This window comes from Brachyhypopomus gauderio, chromosome 9 (genome assembly GCF_052324685.1).
Source record: "Brachyhypopomus gauderio isolate BG-103 chromosome 9, BGAUD_0.2, whole genome shotgun sequence".
In the NCBI taxonomy this organism is placed as follows: Eukaryota; Metazoa; Chordata; class Actinopteri; order Gymnotiformes; family Hypopomidae; genus Brachyhypopomus; species Brachyhypopomus gauderio.
Genome location: NC_135219.1, coordinates 21,583,725 through 21,603,715, shown reverse-complemented (window position 1 = coordinate 21,603,715; position 19,991 = coordinate 21,583,725). Strand labels below are relative to the sequence as shown.

General features: G+C 38.7%; 1 protein-coding gene across 6 annotated transcripts; it reads right to left on the bottom strand.

Annotated features, from left to right (window-relative positions):
• Positions 1–97: 97 nt before the first annotated feature.
• Positions 98–18,856, bottom strand: plb1 (phospholipase B1). Of its 6 annotated transcripts, none has more exons than XM_077017909.1 (45): positions 18,780–18,856; positions 17,858–17,892; positions 17,658–17,751; positions 16,809–16,870; positions 16,556–16,619; positions 15,800–15,863; positions 15,646–15,680; positions 15,380–15,458; positions 15,209–15,260; positions 15,035–15,112; positions 14,687–14,740; positions 14,514–14,584; positions 14,340–14,415; positions 14,132–14,239; positions 13,939–13,995; positions 13,787–13,852; positions 12,611–12,694; positions 12,313–12,373; positions 12,059–12,117; positions 11,608–11,681; positions 11,432–11,475; positions 11,046–11,154; positions 10,905–10,956; positions 10,691–10,771; positions 10,539–10,604; positions 10,290–10,390; positions 10,118–10,199; positions 9,939–10,040; positions 9,671–9,766; positions 9,338–9,409; positions 9,137–9,214; positions 6,832–6,892; positions 5,444–5,502; positions 4,683–4,750; positions 4,455–4,498; positions 4,156–4,258; positions 3,637–3,688; positions 3,191–3,271; positions 2,962–3,027; positions 2,744–2,838; positions 2,026–2,107; positions 1,827–1,931; positions 1,637–1,732; positions 1,229–1,303; positions 98–740 (listed from the first exon to the last, which is right to left on the bottom strand). In XM_077017909.1, exons 3-45 carry the CDS (start codon positions 17,707–17,709, stop codon positions 480–482), a joined length of 3,327 nt encoding a protein of 1,108 aa, XP_076874024.1. In that variant the 5' UTR covers positions 17,710–17,751; positions 17,858–17,892; positions 18,780–18,856; the 3' UTR covers positions 98–479. The 6 variants fall into 6 exon arrangements, with proteins under 6 accessions (XP_076874024.1, XP_076874026.1, XP_076874023.1 ...); XM_077017911.1 differs by having other exon boundaries at positions 17,658–17,748; positions 18,780–18,841; XM_077017908.1 differs by having other exon boundaries at positions 17,858–17,910; positions 18,780–18,834.
• Between the last annotated feature and the right edge of the window lie 1,135 nt (positions 18,857–19,991).

Sequence of the window (19,991 nt, the reverse complement as noted above, 5' to 3'; positions counted from 1 at the left end):
ATTGCTGAGCAAAATTTACAGTCATATACAGTTGATTTTGGATAAACACAATAATAACAATGTACTTTACAACAGTCTAGAAAATTAGAAAAATATATAATATCATATATTAGCTTGCATAGCTAAACTATTCAAACCAGTTGCCTTGATCAAATCATAATTAGGCTATTCTAAATCTGGTGCTGTGCATTTTTAAATACTTCCAAACAAAATCACATAAGACATATTGGTTTGTTACCAGGGACAGTCACAAAACAAGTTTTGTAATGGGAAAGTTTGTGTGCAGTGTGCAGGTGTGTGTATGTGTGTTGTCTTGATATAATATCACAGGGAATGACATTGCTATATCATTACCATATGCATTGATTTCAGAGTAGCGTGCTTGCTTTGTGGTCACCTTCAATGCTAAACTGAACGTTTGCTTGATATTTCAATACTTCTATTTTCAGTGGCAGCCTGCATGGGCCTACATATCAGTTTTAAAAGTTAGTTGCTTTGCTCTCTGCTTTATCCTCTATAGGCTTATCTTTAGTCTTCTTGAAACGCCTCCACAGGAAAAGCCAAGTGACACCCCATCCAAGAAGTAAACCAGTGACCCCTAGGACAACTGGCACCCATATGGGTATTGTGGAGGGGCAAAATGATTGTTGTGTAGTAGGTACAGGGGTATCTATGATTGGCTCTGAAGTGGTGCTGAAGTTGGGGAGACTATTCATCTTGGTGTAGATGAATGGTTCACTCTGGCAAAGAGAAGACAGTCAAATGAATAAAAATGATTAAAATGAATTTACATATTAATTTAGTTCAAATGAATGTGTTTACTTCTCCTTGTTTTTTTCTATAGATATGCATAGTTCACTTACATGCATAGTTTACTTACATTTCACAGTACACTGTGCAATGTCAATACAAATGAATCTATCTAAATTCCATTGTAGTTTGGTGGTTTTGTGGCTCAGATACACCTGATTTAAACTGTCAGGTAATTACCAGGTTTTACCATGTGTGTTACAGAAGAATTTTCTGGACCGTGGTCTTGCAAGACCAGAGTTGGACATCCCAGCTCTAAACCTTCTTTCTCACAGTTTTTCATTTTTTTATTTTTACCTCTTTAAATATGTACAGAGAAGCACAATGTTAATCTATGTATACAGTAATCCATAGTTCCACACTGCATTACACACTGCATTTAATTTTCAGGTGTGTTAAGATGCTAGAGCTCACTCACCTGTGAAGGGCACCGGATCTTTGTGCGATCATATGTAAAATTGTTGAAAGCCTGCTTCTTTCCCACTGGCTCCAGCTGAAAGAACAGGAATGCAACATTTGGATGCGAAATGATATTAGATGATTAGTGAGACGTTTCTGTCAGAGTTGTTAGATCACAATGCTTAAGATAATCACCCACGTCCATACCAAAGCTTGTTTTATGTTGCCAAGGCCACAACAAAGTTTCTCAAGATAGTTGGAACTACTAGTTTAAGGACGTCCTACAAGCTTGAAACTGATTACTCAGTAAGATGCAGTCCAATGCAATGTTTGACTCCACAAAGTTTTCATGGTGTTAAAAGATCTCAGGACCAAGACACCAAAGTCACAAGACAAAGGATGTATTTGTGTGGGTGATCGCCATTACCATGTTATTCCAGAGGGCAATGGCCATCTCAGAGTGTGCCCTCTCACTTAAATGCAAACAGTCTACTGTAAAATAACTTGGGTCAACGTTTCCATTCTAGAAAATGTAAAAGATGTATCGATGTTAACATACATGTTCTACCACCATAGTTCAGAGAAACGTGCAGCCAGAGATAAGAATGTGCACTCACTTTAGAGAGAGGAAACACTGTGTTTTGAAGATAAGGCTGAAGGACAACTGTAAAATCTTCACGGCCATCATAACGTCCTCCAGATATCAGCTGCTCTATCACAGTCTAACAGACAGAGCGAATGAAAACTCTATGTTGTTAAAAGACTATGTCTGTATCTGGGGATAAAAAATAAAGTTGCAAGTTCTGTATTGAGTACCTGATATTCTAGATTAATGAGCTTTAGCTTTATCTGCTCCAAAGAGTTGTCATCTGGGATTATTAGGCATGGACACGTGTTTCTGTGAAGAATAGGCACAACCCTTTAGATCCAGACCAAGGTCAAATCTAGGCCATTAGATGCACTCAAGTCAGTATCTAGACCAAGACCAGTTTAAAGATTTCAAAGCTAAGACCACCCAGATACATTATAGTGAGGTTTTGTCAAAAGCCAAGAAGTATACCAACACCAGGCTCTCAGACTTCATTTTAAGGCTCTTGGCAGTCTCCAAGCCCATGACCACAATATCAACCCAGCAGCAAGCCAGTGGAACACAAACAAAAATAAATGTATATGGCCTTTACCAGACAGTGTTTTAAAGGCCCCTGCACTGTACAGTTCAGCTTTTAACCTGTTCTATAATAAATCAGGTAATTAACAAACTCTTAATTAGTAGAAGTATGAGAAAGAACATAAAACCAAGACCAATAACAAAACCATGTGTTTTTCTTTTCTTCAATTTAGGATGAATTCTGTGATCAGATGCAAAGCACTTTTGTAAGTCGTTCTGGATAAGAGTGTCTGCTAAATGCCGTAAATGTAAATGTAAATGTAAAACACTCTAGTACAAGAAAATGTCCTGAACTATACTTGAGAAACACTTCTTTATGAAAACACTTATTTAAATCTAATCTTGAAACACTGTGGTGTGTAAAACCTGGGAATCAAGCTGCATGGTAAAGAGTTGCTCTTGACTTTCTTCAAACCATCTATCTGTGGAACTGCAATAATGTTCACCAGGACCCGAGGTACCTAATTTCAAAAAGGAAGAAATAGACGGCAGTTTATTTTAAATAGATAATCCGGACATCATAATTAATAATTAATTAGCATGTGATGCAAGGTTTCCACAGTATACTGCTCATGTCTGCATACCTCTTTATAAAGCAGATCCAGTGCCTCCATTAGATGATGACTGTAGTTTTGTGGTGACAGGTTATTCTGTACAAATGAAGCAATACATGAGGAAAGAGTTAAGGGCTGAAGGACAGAGCCTAATAAATGTAAAACAAGAGAGCATAACAGGCAAAGATTAATACTGTTAATTTATTCTGGACAGATCAATAAAGGAGTTTATATTCAGAGAAAAAGAACATGGGAATACCTGGTCCAAACAATACTGACATATATCACTGACACCAATAAGCAAGGTAATTAGTTTCCAGTCCATTTGGAAATTCACTGTCTGGAAAAGAAAGGGCAAAATTCTTTTAAATACAATATAATTTAGTTTAGCTGCAAATGATCAAGCAACTAGTTTAGTAAAAAAAAAATCCAGATGACGATTTCAATAAGAAAATCTTAAAGTATTATGCAAAGGCAACCATGAAGATGTACAACCAGATCTAGAAACATAATAGAAATGGTCTTCGTTAATATTTAGATTGATCACACATAAACCTATGTGACCTACAATTGAGTCAAAGCAGAACAACACGATACAGCTGATCAAGGAATACATTTAGCTACAGATAACATGCTATCAGGGTTTATTTTCAGAACACACTCATTTAACAAACAAAAAAAATTAAAACTAAGGTGTATTCATACCTGACTGGACTGTAAACTCTGTAAAAGTTTGCTGACTTGAGCTGGAAGATCACTGAAGGATGGAATTGTGGTTGAGAGGTACGGTTAGAAAAGAATACTTGGACAGTCTGAGATTATGATTAAGCAAAGGAAATTACAGTATTTCAAATTGAAGTGTGTAAAGGGTACTGTGATCAGTCAAACTTCTACATATACTTCCATATACAACTTGCATACTTGCAATAATCTCCCACTCAGAAATATCTATTAAAACAACATGTAAAATTCACATCTATTTGTCTACTACATAAATCAAATTATAAATTAAACCACCATCGGTGCTGCTGATACAGTCCTGGACCTCCTGTGGTCCATGAATTTTGAGTTCTTACAGTTCTTACATAGGTGAGTGGACAGAGGAAGGAAATGCGTAATAATTATCAGAAGAATCATCATATATATTAGAGCAGTGCAATACATGACACCTTCAGAGTGAGAACAGGTGCAATAAAGTAAACGGCAGTAGATTAGAGAACTCACGAGGCTTTGGCTCCAGATGTGGCCATGTTGAAGCCTTTCTGTACTAATATGCCCTGGCCCTTGGATACACCCTGAAGAGATGGGTTAAACTTCCTCAGGATATCTGAAGAGTACAATGAGTCCTGTCAGATTTGTATCATATTCATATGGTGATTTTCAGTAACAGATGAAAGAAATGGTGTGTGTGTGTGTGTGTGTGTGTGTGTGTGTGTGTGTGTGTGTGTGTGTGTGTGTGTGTGTGTGTGTGTGTGTGTGTGTGTGTGTGTGTGTGTGTGTGTGTGTGTGATAGACAGACTCACTGGGCAGTGTTGTGGTGGAGTTCAAAGTCAAATCACCCCCAATACTGCAAATGCAAACATGGGGCTTGAACTTAATATATAAATAGTACTGTGCACAGGTATATATGGTGATTAAATCACATTCTTATGTTTACAGTGTAGTATAAAACCAAAACTATTCTTCACTGGTTTAGGTACAAAACGAGATGAGAGAAACCACAGCTTTAACATCGGTGGGTGGAGCGTTACCTCCATGACACCCCTTCATATTCTGTACTCAGCTGAAAGAAGTTTTGTGACTTTGCTCCAAGCCCAGTCTGTGAAAGACACACAGCACAGTCTTACTAATCAGTCATGCAGGTACACTGGACAATGTTATTATCACATTATTGTTTACACAATTACACAAAAATAGCACAGTCCTGCAAGCATCCAGTAATATGTTATTATCACATAATAATTAACACAATAACAATAAAACAAAAACAAACACGTGCACTGGTCCTCTTGAATGTGTTATAGTCCAATGACTATTGCATTTAAAGAGTTCTATATAATTAACACATTAAGGTTCAGCACTCATCTATACCTGAGGACTTCTATTCACCTTAAAATACTTTATCATTGCACTTGTTTGTTTGCTATACAGTAAACTAAATCATAGTAATGGTCTATTCTGTCTCTTACACTTCATTATCCGGTGCCTTTCAAGAGCCAAAATATATCAATGTCTAGGTAAAATGTGTCAAAAACTGTACCTGATATCCACATAGAGATAAAGTAGTCAAATATTAGATCAGGTACTGAGTTCCTAGACTAATGTATAAATGTAGACTGATAAGAGTTGATTAGCATGTTCATAGGTCTACTGATAAGAACCTGACCTTGTATTTAATATTATCAAAGCAAAATATGTTCATTCCTCCCAGTATGTTATAAGGAAGATGGACTGCTTGTAATATACAATGCTTTGTGGAGATCTGTACATAAAGTATAACAGAACCTCTTACAGTTATAGAATCCCCAAGAGCTGCCACAACCTTGATGTCAGCAGGCCGCAGCCTATGAACTGAATGTGAAAACAAAACAATACTGTAAAAATTCACATAATAAGTCATGTGTAATGCAAGCATATACACTTAGCGACCACTTTATTAGGTACACATTGCTAGTACCTAATCCTTCCTGGCATAGATTCAACAAGGTACTGGAAACATTCCTCAAAGAGTCTGGTCCATATTGACATAATAGCATCACGCAGTTGCTGCAGATTTGTCGGCTGCACATCCATGATGTGAATCTCCCCATTCCACCACATCCCAAAGGTGCTCTATTGGATTGAGATCCGGTGACTGTGGAGGTCAATCAAGTACAGTGAACTGATTGTCGTGTTCAAGAAACCAGTCTGAGATGATTCGTGCTTCATGACAAGGCACATTATCCTGCTGGAAGTAGCCATCACAAGATGGGTACACTGTTGTCATAAAGGGATGGACATGGTCAGCAACAACACTCAGGTGGCATTGACACGATGCTCAGTTGGTACTAATGGGCCCACCACCAGCCTGAACCGTTCATACAAGACAGGATGGATCCATGCTTTCATGTTGTTGATGCCAAATTCTGACCCTACCATCCGAATGTCGCAGCAAAAACTCTCATCAGACAAGGCATCGTTTTTCCAATCTTCTATTGTCCAATTTTGGTGAGCCTGTGCAAATTGTAGCCTCAGTTTCCTGTTCTTAGCTGACAGGAGTGACAGGCGTGGTCTTCTGCTGCTGTAGCTCATCCGCCTCAAGGTTCGACACGTTGTGTGTTCAGAGATGCTTATAATGACTTGTTATTTGGGTTAGCGAACGTAAACTGTCGAGGGGGGGGTGTGTGAACGCATTTGGGCGTCTGCTACCTGTTTGTTGTTGCCATAAAGGCAATCCCCGGCATCGTCTTGAGATCGTGGTGCGCGATTTCAAAATAAGAGAGGATAGCGCGATTGAAAAAAAAGATTCCGCAAAAAAAAAAAAAACTTTTCAAAACAGCTCGCGGGCCAGAAATAAATAGCCCGCGGGCCGCTATTTGAGTATGGGGGCTATAGATGGTTGTTCGTGAAAATCCCAGTAGATCAGCAGTTTCTGAAATATTCAGACCAGCCTGTCTGGAGACCAACAACCATGTCAAATGCAAAGGCAACTAAATCACCTTTCTTCCACATTCTTCTGCTCGGTTTGAACTGCAGCTTGGCCATGTCTACATGCCTAAATACATTGAGTTGCTGCCATGTGATTGGCTGATTCAACATTTGCATTAATGAGCAGTTGGACAGGTGTACGTAATAAAGTGGCCAGTAAGTGTAATTCGCTCTTTCAATCATTTTATCTGTCTCTCTGCTCCTTTGGCTTACCTGAAGTTGGGACACTGCTGGATGGTGCAGTGTCCTTGCAGGAGAAGTCACTACCCCAGTTCTGAGGGAGAAGTGGACCATTAATTACAGTTCATTAGTTAAGTTTTCCTTAGTAAAATTTTCATGATTGATTACTAAGTCTGATAGGTCTGGGTTTATGAATTAAGTGAATTTGATTGAATGGATTACATAAAGGATCTAAGGGACAATGGTTTGATTTATAACTAGAATATCTTCCAGACAACCAAATGCACATTATCAATAATTTGGTCAAAGCAGAGGCATTCAAACTGGGTGGGCCCTCTTTGGCATGGTAGAAGTCCTGGGGGATGTGGTTGAGTGGTGAGATGAAAAATTGCAAAAGAAATACTTGAAATACTCATTATAAGGCCATTTTTAAATTTTGTAGCATGTAGCATAATTTCATAATTTTTCCTAATCATGGTTAGTAATGTTAGTTTATTTTATTTCTTCTAATAATACAGTGCTCAGCATAAATGAGTACACCCCCTTTGAAAAGTAAGATTTTAATCAATATCTCACTTAACACAAAAACAATTTCCAAAATTCAGACCAGTTTCACAGAACACTTTTTAACCCATGACATTAAAGCAAGGTTAATAATATAACTTGGTTTACAAAATATAATATAATACACTAATAATAATAATTTGGTCTACAAAATCAATTTAATACTGAAAATATTTGATGCAAAAATGAATACCCCTACGACAAAAAACTACTACATCTAGCATTTTGAATAACCTCCATGGTTCTTAAGGACAGCAGCAAGTTTTCTACCCATGGAGTAAACAAGTTGGTGACATACTGCAACATCTATATTTTTCCATTCTTCAAGAATGACCTCTTAGAGCCTGGAATCCTGTGAGGGGAGTAATGCTCAACCTGCCTCTTCAGAATCCCACATGGGTGTTCGATTGGGTTCAGATCACGGAAACATACTTGGCCACTGAATCACTTTCATCCGGTTCTTCTTCAGAAATGCAACAGTGACCTTAGACAGTGTTTTGATTCACTGTCATTTTGATCAAGTGCACAATGAACGAGGACATGGACTGATAGTAGCATATATGTCAAATATCTTCTCTGAATTCATGACACCAATGACACCATTGATGAACTGCAGCTCCCAGACACGAGCAGCCCTCAAGCAGCCCCACATAAGGACACTGCCACCACAACGTTTCACTATAGGCACCATGCATTTTTCTTCGTACTCCTCAACTTTGTAAAGCCATCAGTTTCCCAAAACATTTATCTTGGTCTCATCACTTCAAAGTACAGGGTCCGAGTAGTCTTCATGTTGTTCAGCATGGGCCCTGGTAAATTCTCGGCTGGCTCCTTTCATGGGCTTTAGGAGAGGTTTCCTTCGTGAATGACAGCCATTCATGCTATTTCTCTGCAGTGTATGCCATGTGGGATGGAAAACAGTCACCCCAGTTTGACTTTCTACTTCTTTAGCTAACTGCAGTAAACATCCATGACAATTTTCATCAGCCTTTCTCATCAGAAGACATGCACGTTTAGGTGTTAACTTCAGTGGATTTTGTAGGGCAAAAACAGAACTGGTAGTAGGCAGAGGCAAAAATCTATAAACAGGCAAAGACTGGCAACGGTATGAATGCGAAACAGCTTGATATGCTCACTTAGCTCAAAGAGAAAGGACAATATTTCACAAGGATGTTGTACAGGTGATTCTTATAATCATGTGAAGATTATCCTGTAAGCTGGAGTTAGGGGTTCTAGGGATTGTAGTTCCCGTTGGTCCGAGGCGTGAAAGTAGTCTAAACTTTAGCATTAGCTAACCATAGACTTTCTTTGGTGTGTACTTATTTTTGCAATATGGTCTTGAATTAATTTGTTAGGAAAATTTTGTTTTTTGTGTGTAAATGATAAATTAATCAATTTCCACATTTGTGGGAGCATTTTTTGTTTTAGTTTTTCATAGAAAATGTTGGTTTTGAAAGAAAACCAGGTTTTGTTGGGATGCACTCATTTATGCTGACCATTAAATGGTCAAAATTTGTGTCATGAGAAATGTTGTAGTAAGTTCAAATCAAATCAAATCAAATCAAAGAGGGAAAAAAATATATTTTCCAAAATTGACTGCTGTAGTAAAAGAGTTGGAAGACATCTGATTTAAAGTGAGTGTGTGTGAGTTCAAATGCAAACCCTAACTTTTGCCCCATGTACAATATTTAGGTGGACATTGGAAATCTAAAAAAATCACACTGTACCTATTAAGACATGATGTGTACTAGGAGCTGGCACATTTTTAGCATACCAGAATGGGTGATGGTGGTGGGGTTGGCCCTGCATACGTATAATTGCTGTTCTTATAGGTCTGAACAAAGGGAGCGGTCTAGAAGAAGACAAAAAAATTGACATAGTATTAGGAATACTAAGAATAAATACTATTATTAATTTATATATGTTCCTGCACAGCAACACTGTAGTTCAACACTAATTTATTAGACAGTTTTACCTCTGATGGACATTTAACAAAGGAACCTGCAGAAAAGTCCTGGAAGTGCGTCTTGTTACCCAGAGGCTCCAGCTAAAGAGGGGAGAGATGGAGAGAGCAATTATTCAACTGCACCAAAACAATCCATTACATTTTGTAAAGCTATCAGAAGGGCTACTAACACAATAGCATAGATGTATATACTTTACATAAACAGTTTTCCAGGGTTAAGCAGCTAGTAAAAGCCATAATATTCCAGTTGATCCTAGTCAGATCCAGCAGAACCATTAAGTTCTGAACACTCTGCAGCATATCTGTAAAAAGACTGTCCGATCTGCATAATGTCTGGCTTACCATGTTGTTCCATAGGCCACGAGCCATTAATGTGTGAGCTTTCTGACTGAGGTGAAAACAATCTGGAGAAAAGAAGGAGCGGTCAGGACGTCCATTCTACATGGAACAGTGGAAGAGTGGAAGAGAGAGAGAGAGAGAGAGAAAGAATCATTCTTAGAATACAATGTTGAGTTAATAATAGGGGTGATCTAATGAACATGTGGAGTTTGTGTGTGGTGTGTGTGTGTGTGTGTGTGTGTGTGTGTGTGTGTGTGTGTGTGTGTCTAACCATGACGGGCAGTGTTATATCACGGAGGAAAGGCTGCAGCACCACAGTGAAGTTGGAGTGTGTGTCGTAGCGACCCGATTCCACCAAGTCCACCAGTCCTCTCTGAAAGACAATGCATTTTGTTATACCAAAAATACAACAATTCACTGACATAACTGAAATGCTGAAGTTGTCTTTACCTGATAGGCTCTGTTCAGGTCATTCAAATCCTGAAGTGATTTTGAACCAGATTTTGGTAAAATTACACAGGGACAAATGATCCTGCAAAAGCAATATGAGTCAACTGAAGATATAGGTATATAGGTAAATAATTGATAGAAAATGGATGCAACTGAATAGACATAAACTCACCTCACTAGCCATGTGGGACACTTTAGTGTGGAATCTTGGTGCATTTCTCTCAGTGGAGTGATATGGATAGGCTCTAGCAGATTAACAATAGCCCTGGGAACCTGATTTAGAAAGAAGATGTGACAGTTTGACAGAGAGGGAGAGAGCAGGGTAGAAAGACAAGGAGGGAGGAGGAGAAAATGAAATAAAAAGAGTTAAAAGAGTTTAAAAGAGAAAAAAGTAGACAGCTATTGACTGTTAATCACCAACCTCGTGGTGGAGGTAGTCGAGAGCCTCTTGGATGTGCTTCACAAAGTTTTCAGTAGAATATTGTAGCTGTGGCAGAGAGAGAAGATCAAATGAGCCTGTGCTCTCCCACACACTTGTTAGTCCACTATCGCATTGTTATGAGCGCGACCTACAGTGTTTTGGCAGGAGTCACACAGATCATTGCCTCCAATGAACATAGTGATCACCTTCCAGTCAGAATGGAAGTCAATGCGCTGTTAAAGGCAAAATAGTAGAACAGCAATTAATCAGACGATGAAAAGTCTTTGTTAGAGAGAATAATATACTGTTATTTTACATCCACTGTGCTAACACAGATGACTAAATTTAAGTGTCATTTCTCCTTACAGAGTCCTTCTTCATCCTGTTCACCAGGGCTTTAGCTTGTTTGAGCATGTCACTAAAATACAAGACCACATATGTCCTTTATTTTCATAGTTCTCATCACAGTTCCAGAAAACACAGAGGGAGAAATTAGTGGTGTCTCACCTGCTTGTTGCCCCGGCTACGGCCTGGTTCAGGGAAGCATGTACGGTGGTCTGTGTGCCTGTACCCTCCGAGAATCCTAGCAACTCGGGGTTAAACTCTCGTAAGATGTCTGGCCATCGTCACAGAGAGGAAAGGAACAAAAGAAAGGTTACTGCGACACAGACAAACCTACTTGAACCAGGAAGATATCACAGAAGATTCTAGAAGACTTAATCTTAATGTATAAGTTATTTACACTTCCTATGTCTATTTCATGATACATGAGCACTACAGAGGCAAACTGCACCATGAGAGGACTGGGCTTGGATAAGTTACTGCCAGATGATTTGCTATTTCTCTGTATTAATGCTACAGATAATCGTAATGGAGAAAGATTATTAACCCACTAGCAAGTGTGGTCACGGTAGAGAGGTTCCTGTCTCCGCCAACACTGCCAAAGAAAAAAGGGAGTAGATCACACAGAGCTTTGCAGCATAGGAAAGTTTTGACTCCAACTCACAGATGTTCAGAGTTGAAGCTCTTGCAGTGTATGCAACGTAAACTCCGTTCCTTGTTGACTCACCTCCATGACAGGCCTCTGTATTGGGTCAGGACATCCAGCAGGTTGTATGGTGCAGACCCAACACCATTTCCTGCCTGCACACATGAGTGAGACATAAACAACAAAGGACCACTAAAGCACATCTACAGTACCGGAAAGAACATGCTAGAATTATTTTACCTCTCTATGTGAAAAATGGCTGAAGCCATCTAGTAGTTTCAACATGAATGAATGAGTGCAATCCAACCACTTGCTCTATCCCACTAATGTAATACTAAATTTAACATGTGTGGTAATAAATTAATTAACAGGAGTCAAACACAGGCTCAGATTATGCTAACCAGTCCTCACTAGCTTCCATGCTCTGTTAGCCATGCAAGCAGTTTTAGCAATATTTGATCAAGTGCATGAGTTAGGAATTTGATGCAAAAAATCATTTCTGTGCCGATGTGTTTACGGGTGCTGTACTGACCGTGAGAGAATCCCCGAGTGCAGCCACAACTCCGATATCAGCTGGCCTCACCTCATGAACTGTCAAAAAGACAGAGGGTTTTCACTAACAGGACTAGTGCCTTTAATATGACAAGAAAAAAGGCTTTGAATACTGCTGTAAATAAATTATGTTGGCTACTGTGCATTTCAACATGTATTCAAAAAGTTAAACAGTGGACAGGAGAAGACATTAGTAATTGTAGTGCAGCCATGACTGTCAAGGCATGTTTAAACCTGAGGTGGGTGGTGCGATGGACGGTGTCATGTCTTCACAAGGCAGCTCCGTCCCCATGAACTAAAAAGGCACAAATCCAAGCACAGCTGTAACATTATGATATATTATTATAATTTTTATATTGATATTTTATTTAGAATGCTCCTTATCTGACTTCTGATTAGAGAAATGCATTGACACAGTTATAAAGCACTGTGAGTTGTGAGAATGTTAATATCATTTGACAGTGCAAGCTTGTGCAGTGTGCAGTGCATATGTATTTATTTAAATTAGTTATTGGAATATGCATCCGTTTACAGCATTAGCACTCTGGGAGGCTGCTCTGGGTCCTGGCCTGGTTTCAGAGAGAGAATTCTTCACTGTTCTGAGGAAAGGCTTCTCCTGTATGTGGGGGCAGAGAGAACAGGAGATTAGATGTTTTGAGAGGATGTTTCAAAACACCAAAGCTGGAGGCAACCGACTCTTGTTCATTTTAGTTTGTCAAGTCCATTTACATGATATATATAGTGTTCAAAACGTCTGCTGCCATAATGCATGCGTAATTACACCAGTAAATCTAAACATCTAAACTTCATGTGAATGCAGCTAACTGCAAATTTCACAAGAGATTATCTAGATGATGATGACAACAATGACGACAACGGTGATGATGATGATGATGATGATGATGATGATGATGATAATGATGATGATGAAAGGATTCCTTTTCTTCTCTAATTACAACTTGTCTTCTATTATTAGCTTGCTCTAGTTTTCATTTTAGTATTCTGTTTCATTTCATATTCCTTTGAATAACTAATTGGTTCTTGAACGATTCCAAAAATCTAATTTACTGGAGTTAGCTGGTAAGCTAGTTAATTTGAAAAGAATGCAGCTGCGGTAGATGAGACCTGCGTATCAGGTCAGACTAACCTTGGAGTTGTCTTTAGTTTCCTCCTTCATCAGTACCAGTCCTATAGCTCTTAGATATGTATTGTGAGTTTGGTACAGCCTGTTACGAGCTAACTCTATTAGTCAATTTTGCTGGCCTTCTTAGATTCTTGGAATGTGCTTACCGCCTAACTTCCTGATAGCGTTGGGCACTGCTTGCCACGCTCCTGGTGCCCAAGGTCACTTGACCTCACACACATACATAGTTCAGTTCAGTGTTCCCTTTCAAGTTACTTTTTGAAACATATAGACAGATTGTATACAGTATAGATGTAAAAGTAGAAAATACATGTTCTGATTAGCTCTATTGTTTCTTGTTGACGGGTACAACAGCAATGGAAAAAACCCATTTCAAACATTGTTTTTCAGGCCGTTTTTGGTGTTTAAAATGTGTAAAACTGTGCTTCACCAAATGGTTAGCATGTTAAAACTCTGACGTAATGTCAGCATGAACCCATAAAAAGCTGTGTGAGTGTAAAAGAAGTATTTGATTAACAGGAGTCATTGATAGCCTTGTGTGCATCATTTTGTGTGACAGCTCACCTCACTGGGGCACCGTATTTTCAACATCTCACTGTCACGGTCTTCTTGCTTGCTGGCTGTCTGCAACTATGAGATGATCCAGAAATAGTGCATTGCATTTGGTCCTTCTTTTAAGAGATGACGGATTTTGAATATGTCTTTCTACAACCTACCAGGTTCTCCCACAGCTGCAGAACAAGCTTGTATGCCTGATGTTCCTCATCCAGCGGCTTTGCAAAAGATGAACATGATGAACAAAGCTAACCCTAGCTTTAGGCCATTTTGCTTTAGTGTCACGGGGTTTATTACACATATTTTGAAGACTTGGTTTAGCTACTGTAAGACTGACATTCCCTTTGTACTTACAGTGTTGTGGAGGAGGTATGCAGAAAGCGGAACGCCCTGAAGCTGGACGGTGAAATCTTCTCGGTTGCTGTACCATGATTTTTTTACTAGCTGGTGCTCTAAGGACTCCTGATGACAGTTAAATTGTCATAAAGAAAATATTGTGAACCTAACACATTGGTCCTCATCACTGTATGCTTGCGTTTCATGATTTTATGTGTCATCTCACCAAGAGGACATGGGCATATATTGCTGTTGTCAGGAGATGATCCCAATTAGAGGTGTCTGGTGGGCAAGGGCAGGCTCTGTCAACACACACACTCATTTATAACCAAGGCAGCACATTGTCCACTCTATATTCAGTTACACTTCACAATAAATACTTAATTTATCTAATAGCCACCTGCTTGGTTGAACTCTTCCATTGTCAGAATCAGTATCCAGAATTGCAACACTTATAATGGCCTTGGTCAACTGTAAACACAAACAATTATGTAAACACATAATTTAATGATGTTCGGCAGCTTTTACAGGCTAAAATAAAACAGCACTGTAGTTTAGGGTCTCAGCACATACCTGGGAGCGTAGCAACTGCAGCGCTGCGTCCACCTCGTTTACCAAAACGTTGACCTGAAAACACACACATCCACCATGTTCCACGCACGTGTTAATGAAATAAATAAGAGAAAGGAATATTATTGCACACGGCCTGGTACATTGTGAGATGTGACGACTCGTGATGGTCTCAGGACAATTCAATTATGCTGCATTCTACTTCTAGTGTTATTCCAAGGCATACTGTGTAGATACTATCCATAATGGCAATCAGTGGGGACAAGACAGCAAAATATGACAAGTGGCTGGAGTTTAAGTAATCGTTTCATTCAAGTTGTAATCGTCATTGTGAAGGTTCCTCCCTCTGACCTGCTCAGTGCAGGCACACTGCTTATCAAGCTGCACAAAGAGAACCACCAGCTTCCAGTCTCTCTCGGTGTTGGCCGGCTAACACACAGACAGGCAGACAGAAGACAGAATGTAAAGTTTCATTAGACACCAAAATGTTTGTGCTTCTGAGACGGGCTGACAAAACGACATTACCTGCCATTGATTCAGAAGCAAAGCTGTCTCTTCTGCCTGTTCCAGCAGCCTGCTGGGAATCACATAGATAGTGATATAGTAATAAAACAAACAAACATGCATGCATGTACACACACACACACACACACAAACACACATTTATTTCAGTTTGAAAGTGATGGCTGCACTGACCCAAATTGTTGTACAGGATCATGATATTTCTCTTCTGGCAACAGGCTGAACAAATCAGGATTGAACAAGGACAAAAGTTCTGATTAAAAGCAAAAGGAAGAAGTAGTTAAACAGTAGTAATGCTACTAAAGGAGAAATGTTGTCCAACTTGATTAATACTGCTGCCTTAATAAAGATGTAAAAAGGGTCAATTAATTCACCACACACACACATACACACAATTTACTGCAAACACATCTCAGTGTAAGTGCACATAAGAACTTTACCATACAAGCCGTTCATGATTGTGGGCATCAAACTCCTGAGGGGAGACAGGAAAGAAAATAATAAATGCCACATGTGTTTAGGCTACATGGTTTATACTACTGCCCAGGACTCATGACAGTAAGTCCAGCTGTGCCTGGTGCATTGCAGCATTACCCTGCTGTGTGAGGAAGACCTATGGCAGACAGTACGGCTATGTCCTGAGGTTTCAGGGAATGCACTGCAAAGGGAACAGAAACAGTGTGATCAGAGGAGATATTAGAAATGTCTTAGAAACTTCAAACTGGCAAAATAACTAGCTTGCTCTTCTTTTTACATGTAAATTGGTTTTTTTAACGAGAATGCCAAAGGAACCCTCAAATTTACTTGAAAGCTAATTCACTAAACCAGCGGTCCCCAACATTTTTTGCGCCACGGACCAGTTACATGTCAGACAATGTTTTCACGGACAGGCCTTTAAAGTGTGGGGGTAAATACAACGAAATAAAATTATATGACTGGCATAAAAATAAATCGCATAAGAACATAAATCGCATAAAAACAAAACTCACCAGAACTTATGTAATTGGGAGAGAATCCCATTTTTTTATATATATATTTCAAAATAAAACCACTCAGACTCTGATCGTTGATCAAATTTGTCGACCCACGTGCTGACCCATGTGCCATTGTGCTGACTCACGGACCGGTATCGGTCCGCGGCCCGGTGGTTGGTGACCGCTGCATTAAACTGAACATATTACAAGTTTGCCAGTTTCCTCTGGGACTTTAGTGTCCTCATCTAACAACATACAGCACATGTTATCTTGTCCGATCTGACTGAAGTTAAAGCATTACCAAATATCAAGGTCATCATGTTTTTCCTACAAGCCCCTGTATCTGTGCTGAACACCTAAATCAGAGAAGGATTACCTGAATAGGCACTGTGTATGTCAGGAGACGTCTGTGGACAAGGCCAGTGATTCATGCTGTTTCTCTGAAAGAAAGAGAATGAACTACATGTCAGGAAGCCGTCTTTCACCACTACATGTGGTGTTGGGGTTATGTGCTTATGCACAGCAACATTTAAAATGTAATATTTCAAGATATTTAGTATGGATGATTGCATAACATACAAAATGTTCATAACATTCACGCATCTTGTTTAATCTGTTCTGAAACTTACCTCCAGTTCAGAGTAATAGTGATGTCCCTGAGGCACAGGGTCCCCAAGCACCAAAATCAACACTAAATGCAACAAAACAGGATTTTGTAAATATTATTTAACTACACAACATAGTGGAAAAAGAAACTGCATATTCTGTGTATATATAATGACCTTAGAGCCTGTGGCATAACACAATAAAATCTAAAGGATGCAAAATTGAATGTTTGAAAACCTATTGCAGAATGAAGCAGGACAAAGAGAAGGATGTGTCACCGTGTGCCGTTCTATTTAAAGTCAGTTTCCAACCCTGTCAGAGATTATTTAATGGCTGTTTTGCACAAAAAAGTAGGGGCACAAATACAGAACAAAATCTAAGTCTGATAAAATCTGATAAAAGAATATCTTTCATTTGTTGTGCACTTGTTCTCTTTTATCAAATACAGAATCAAGACAGTAGAACTACACTTAACAGTAGAAGCATGTCCAACAGAGAATAGATTGAGCACATGTTTAAACATGGACAGTTCATAGCTTTCTTTGCAAGTGGTGATCAGAAACATATAGCTTAAAAATCTCAAGTCAGCATCTTGGAATGCAGTGATGGAAGTTTAATTTGGAGTCGCCATGTTGAGCAACAACACATGAAGCACAAATCTGACACATTAGGATCTCTTAGGAGAGGTGGCACAGAATCAGAGAAACACAACAAAGCCCAAGAAATCCTGACAGAGAAACACCAGAGGCTTCCTGAAGTCCATATCACCTTGTATTATAACATAACTAACACACATTTCAAGTGACTTTGTATTTCTTAAAAAAATCATGTAACATGCAATTTTTTAAATGATGAGAATCATGAAAAACAACCTGAGAGCAAAGAGATCAAGCGAGACATGACACTCCTGCAGATGTCCGACATCTTGTTACAGTCCACTGCTATTGAGTTCTCTTCCTCCACCTGCTAATTCAAGATGCTGAGATCAAATCTCCCACTCTTTGACACTCTTAGTCTTTGACACTGCCTGATTGACATTGTGCAACTCTTTGCAGTAAAATATATCACTCACATAGAGAGGGAGGGACTCTTTTTCCAAAGGTGGAGCTGTGGGTAATATGGCAACTGTAAATTTGGGAAGAATAAAACAAGACAAAGACAGGCAGACATAAAATAGAGAAAATAGAAAGAAAGAAAAATGTTCTTGTATATTTGTACCATTTTACCATGGTTTTATAAAGCCAAATAATAAAAAAAACACATTCTTGCCACATATAATCAATATTCAAAGAATTGGTTTCGGGAACATTCAATGCTCAGATCGAAGTGTGAGAAACAAATAAACCCAAACAAGCTGTCTTAATAAATGTCATGTTCTGGTTTCAGACACCATATTTGCACAAGCGCAAATAGAAAAATATAGCCCATATGTACAAAATAAACATTAGCTAACTAAATGAAGAAAATGACACTTGCATGACACTTGCACTAAGCCATTAATGTCTATAGAGTTTGTCATGTCTAAATAAACCTGATAAACATGATAAAGGCACACAACCTGCCTCAATCCCACTATAGAAGGATTCATCAATGAAAGGCACCAAACCTTTTAAAATAAATAATTGAGTAGCACAAGCAACTTTCAGGAGTTAAAGCTGGTCATCCACAAACTTCAGCAGCATGACCAAAGGTTCATTGAAGGGATTAAGAAATGTAAGAAGATAAGTTAGAAATTAAACACAGGTGCTGTATTTAAGATTGCACACTTCCATGATATCACGTGCTAATCTGTGACATTTATCCACAGTTCAATGATAAAAGATAAGATATCTTCCATCTTTGAGCTCTTCTTCTCTCATCAGATATGAGATTAAAATATATACAGAAGAATAATATAGGAATAAAATAGATCTCTTTATATCTGGTATAGATTAAAATGAGAAACAATGGAAAACATTTAGATTTTAGGCTTTTGATTAAAGGTCCAGACTTACAGATTTTCTCTAGGGGAGAAGTCCACCATAATTATGTGTCTTCTTATGTTTCAACAGATATCTCAGCTACGTTACACCCTGTACTCAGATATTTCAAGAAGGCAAAACACATGCACACGTAAAAAATAACAAAAGCAATAATTTGTATCTTGTTTATGCTCTATTACCTTACGTAAGTGGCCAGATATGTAGCTAGCTAGCTCAAATACAATACTTTTTAAATGCTTGGTTGTCTTATCCTAAACATTTTATCTCCAATGAAAGAACACGATGGTCTTTTACGTCTTTAGCAACAAAATGGCTGTTTTTATTGGAAAGGCAGGACTTTCTGTAGTAGAACAACCATGTTAAGTTATTCTATTCATGTCCGATTTGGCTTGTCTGCCAAAATAATATTGCCTCTAACTATATGGCTAAATGAATGTGATCACACCTTGTTGGACATCTCCACACTGGTCTACTGCTTCATGGCTGTACAGTTGTTGACTCTGTAAAAACAGACAAATTTACAACAAGCATCCCTGCCTAGGCTACAAAGTTATTTACAGTTCTAAAAGTAGTGTGACGGACAAGGGAGTGCAAAAATGAAAAGAAGGAAGTGATAATGCCAGTCTCAGAGAAAATGGAGGATTTAATTAGGGTTCTCTAATTGACCATGACCACCTGAGGGACGAACACAACGTCACAGCATCACAACGTCACAACGACACAATGACAAGACAAACATGAAATACTGCTGCTGCTGATGGAGGCAGTTGGCAGGGGGCCTCCATACAGTGACAAGTAGTACAAAGATATTAGATACTTTCTCACTTGTTTTCCTAATATACTGAATACTGAAATAACACCATAACAAAACCAATCAATAAAACTGGCCACACCATACCAACATCATTCCAAATTGTTCTATAACCGTACAATAGAAATTCCAAAAACAGTGTGGTGAAATTACTTTTTTATTAAAAAACAAATAAGCAAACAAACAATAAACCCATAAGTATACACCAGTAATGCATGTCACGCTCCCTTTACGTGATAAGACTTTCGCATGGCTGTTGTTTGTTTGCTTTCTGCCAGCATGTGTCCATGTGCCCTTTGTTTATATCCCATCTTTCACATGTTACCACACCCCCCTTATTACCCATTAATATATACCTAGCCTCACTCATTCCTTGTTTTCTTCCTAATACCAACCTGGATATATTCCCCGAG

Bases quoted from the DNA above. Each gene is read 5' to 3' on its own strand.
- plb1 (XM_077017909.1), bottom strand. From the start codon at position 17,709: ATGTCGGACATCTGCAGGAGTGTCATGTCTCGCTTGATCTCTTTGCTC. The intron at 15,261-15,379 runs GTCAGTGCAGCC...TGTGATTCCCAG, and splicing joins GATCCTGTACAACAATTTGG to CAGGCTGCTGGAACAGGCAG. The intron at 10,605-10,690 runs GTAGGTCGCGCT...TCTCTGCCACAG, and splicing joins GTGACTCCTGCCAAAACACT to CTACAATATTCTACTGAAAA.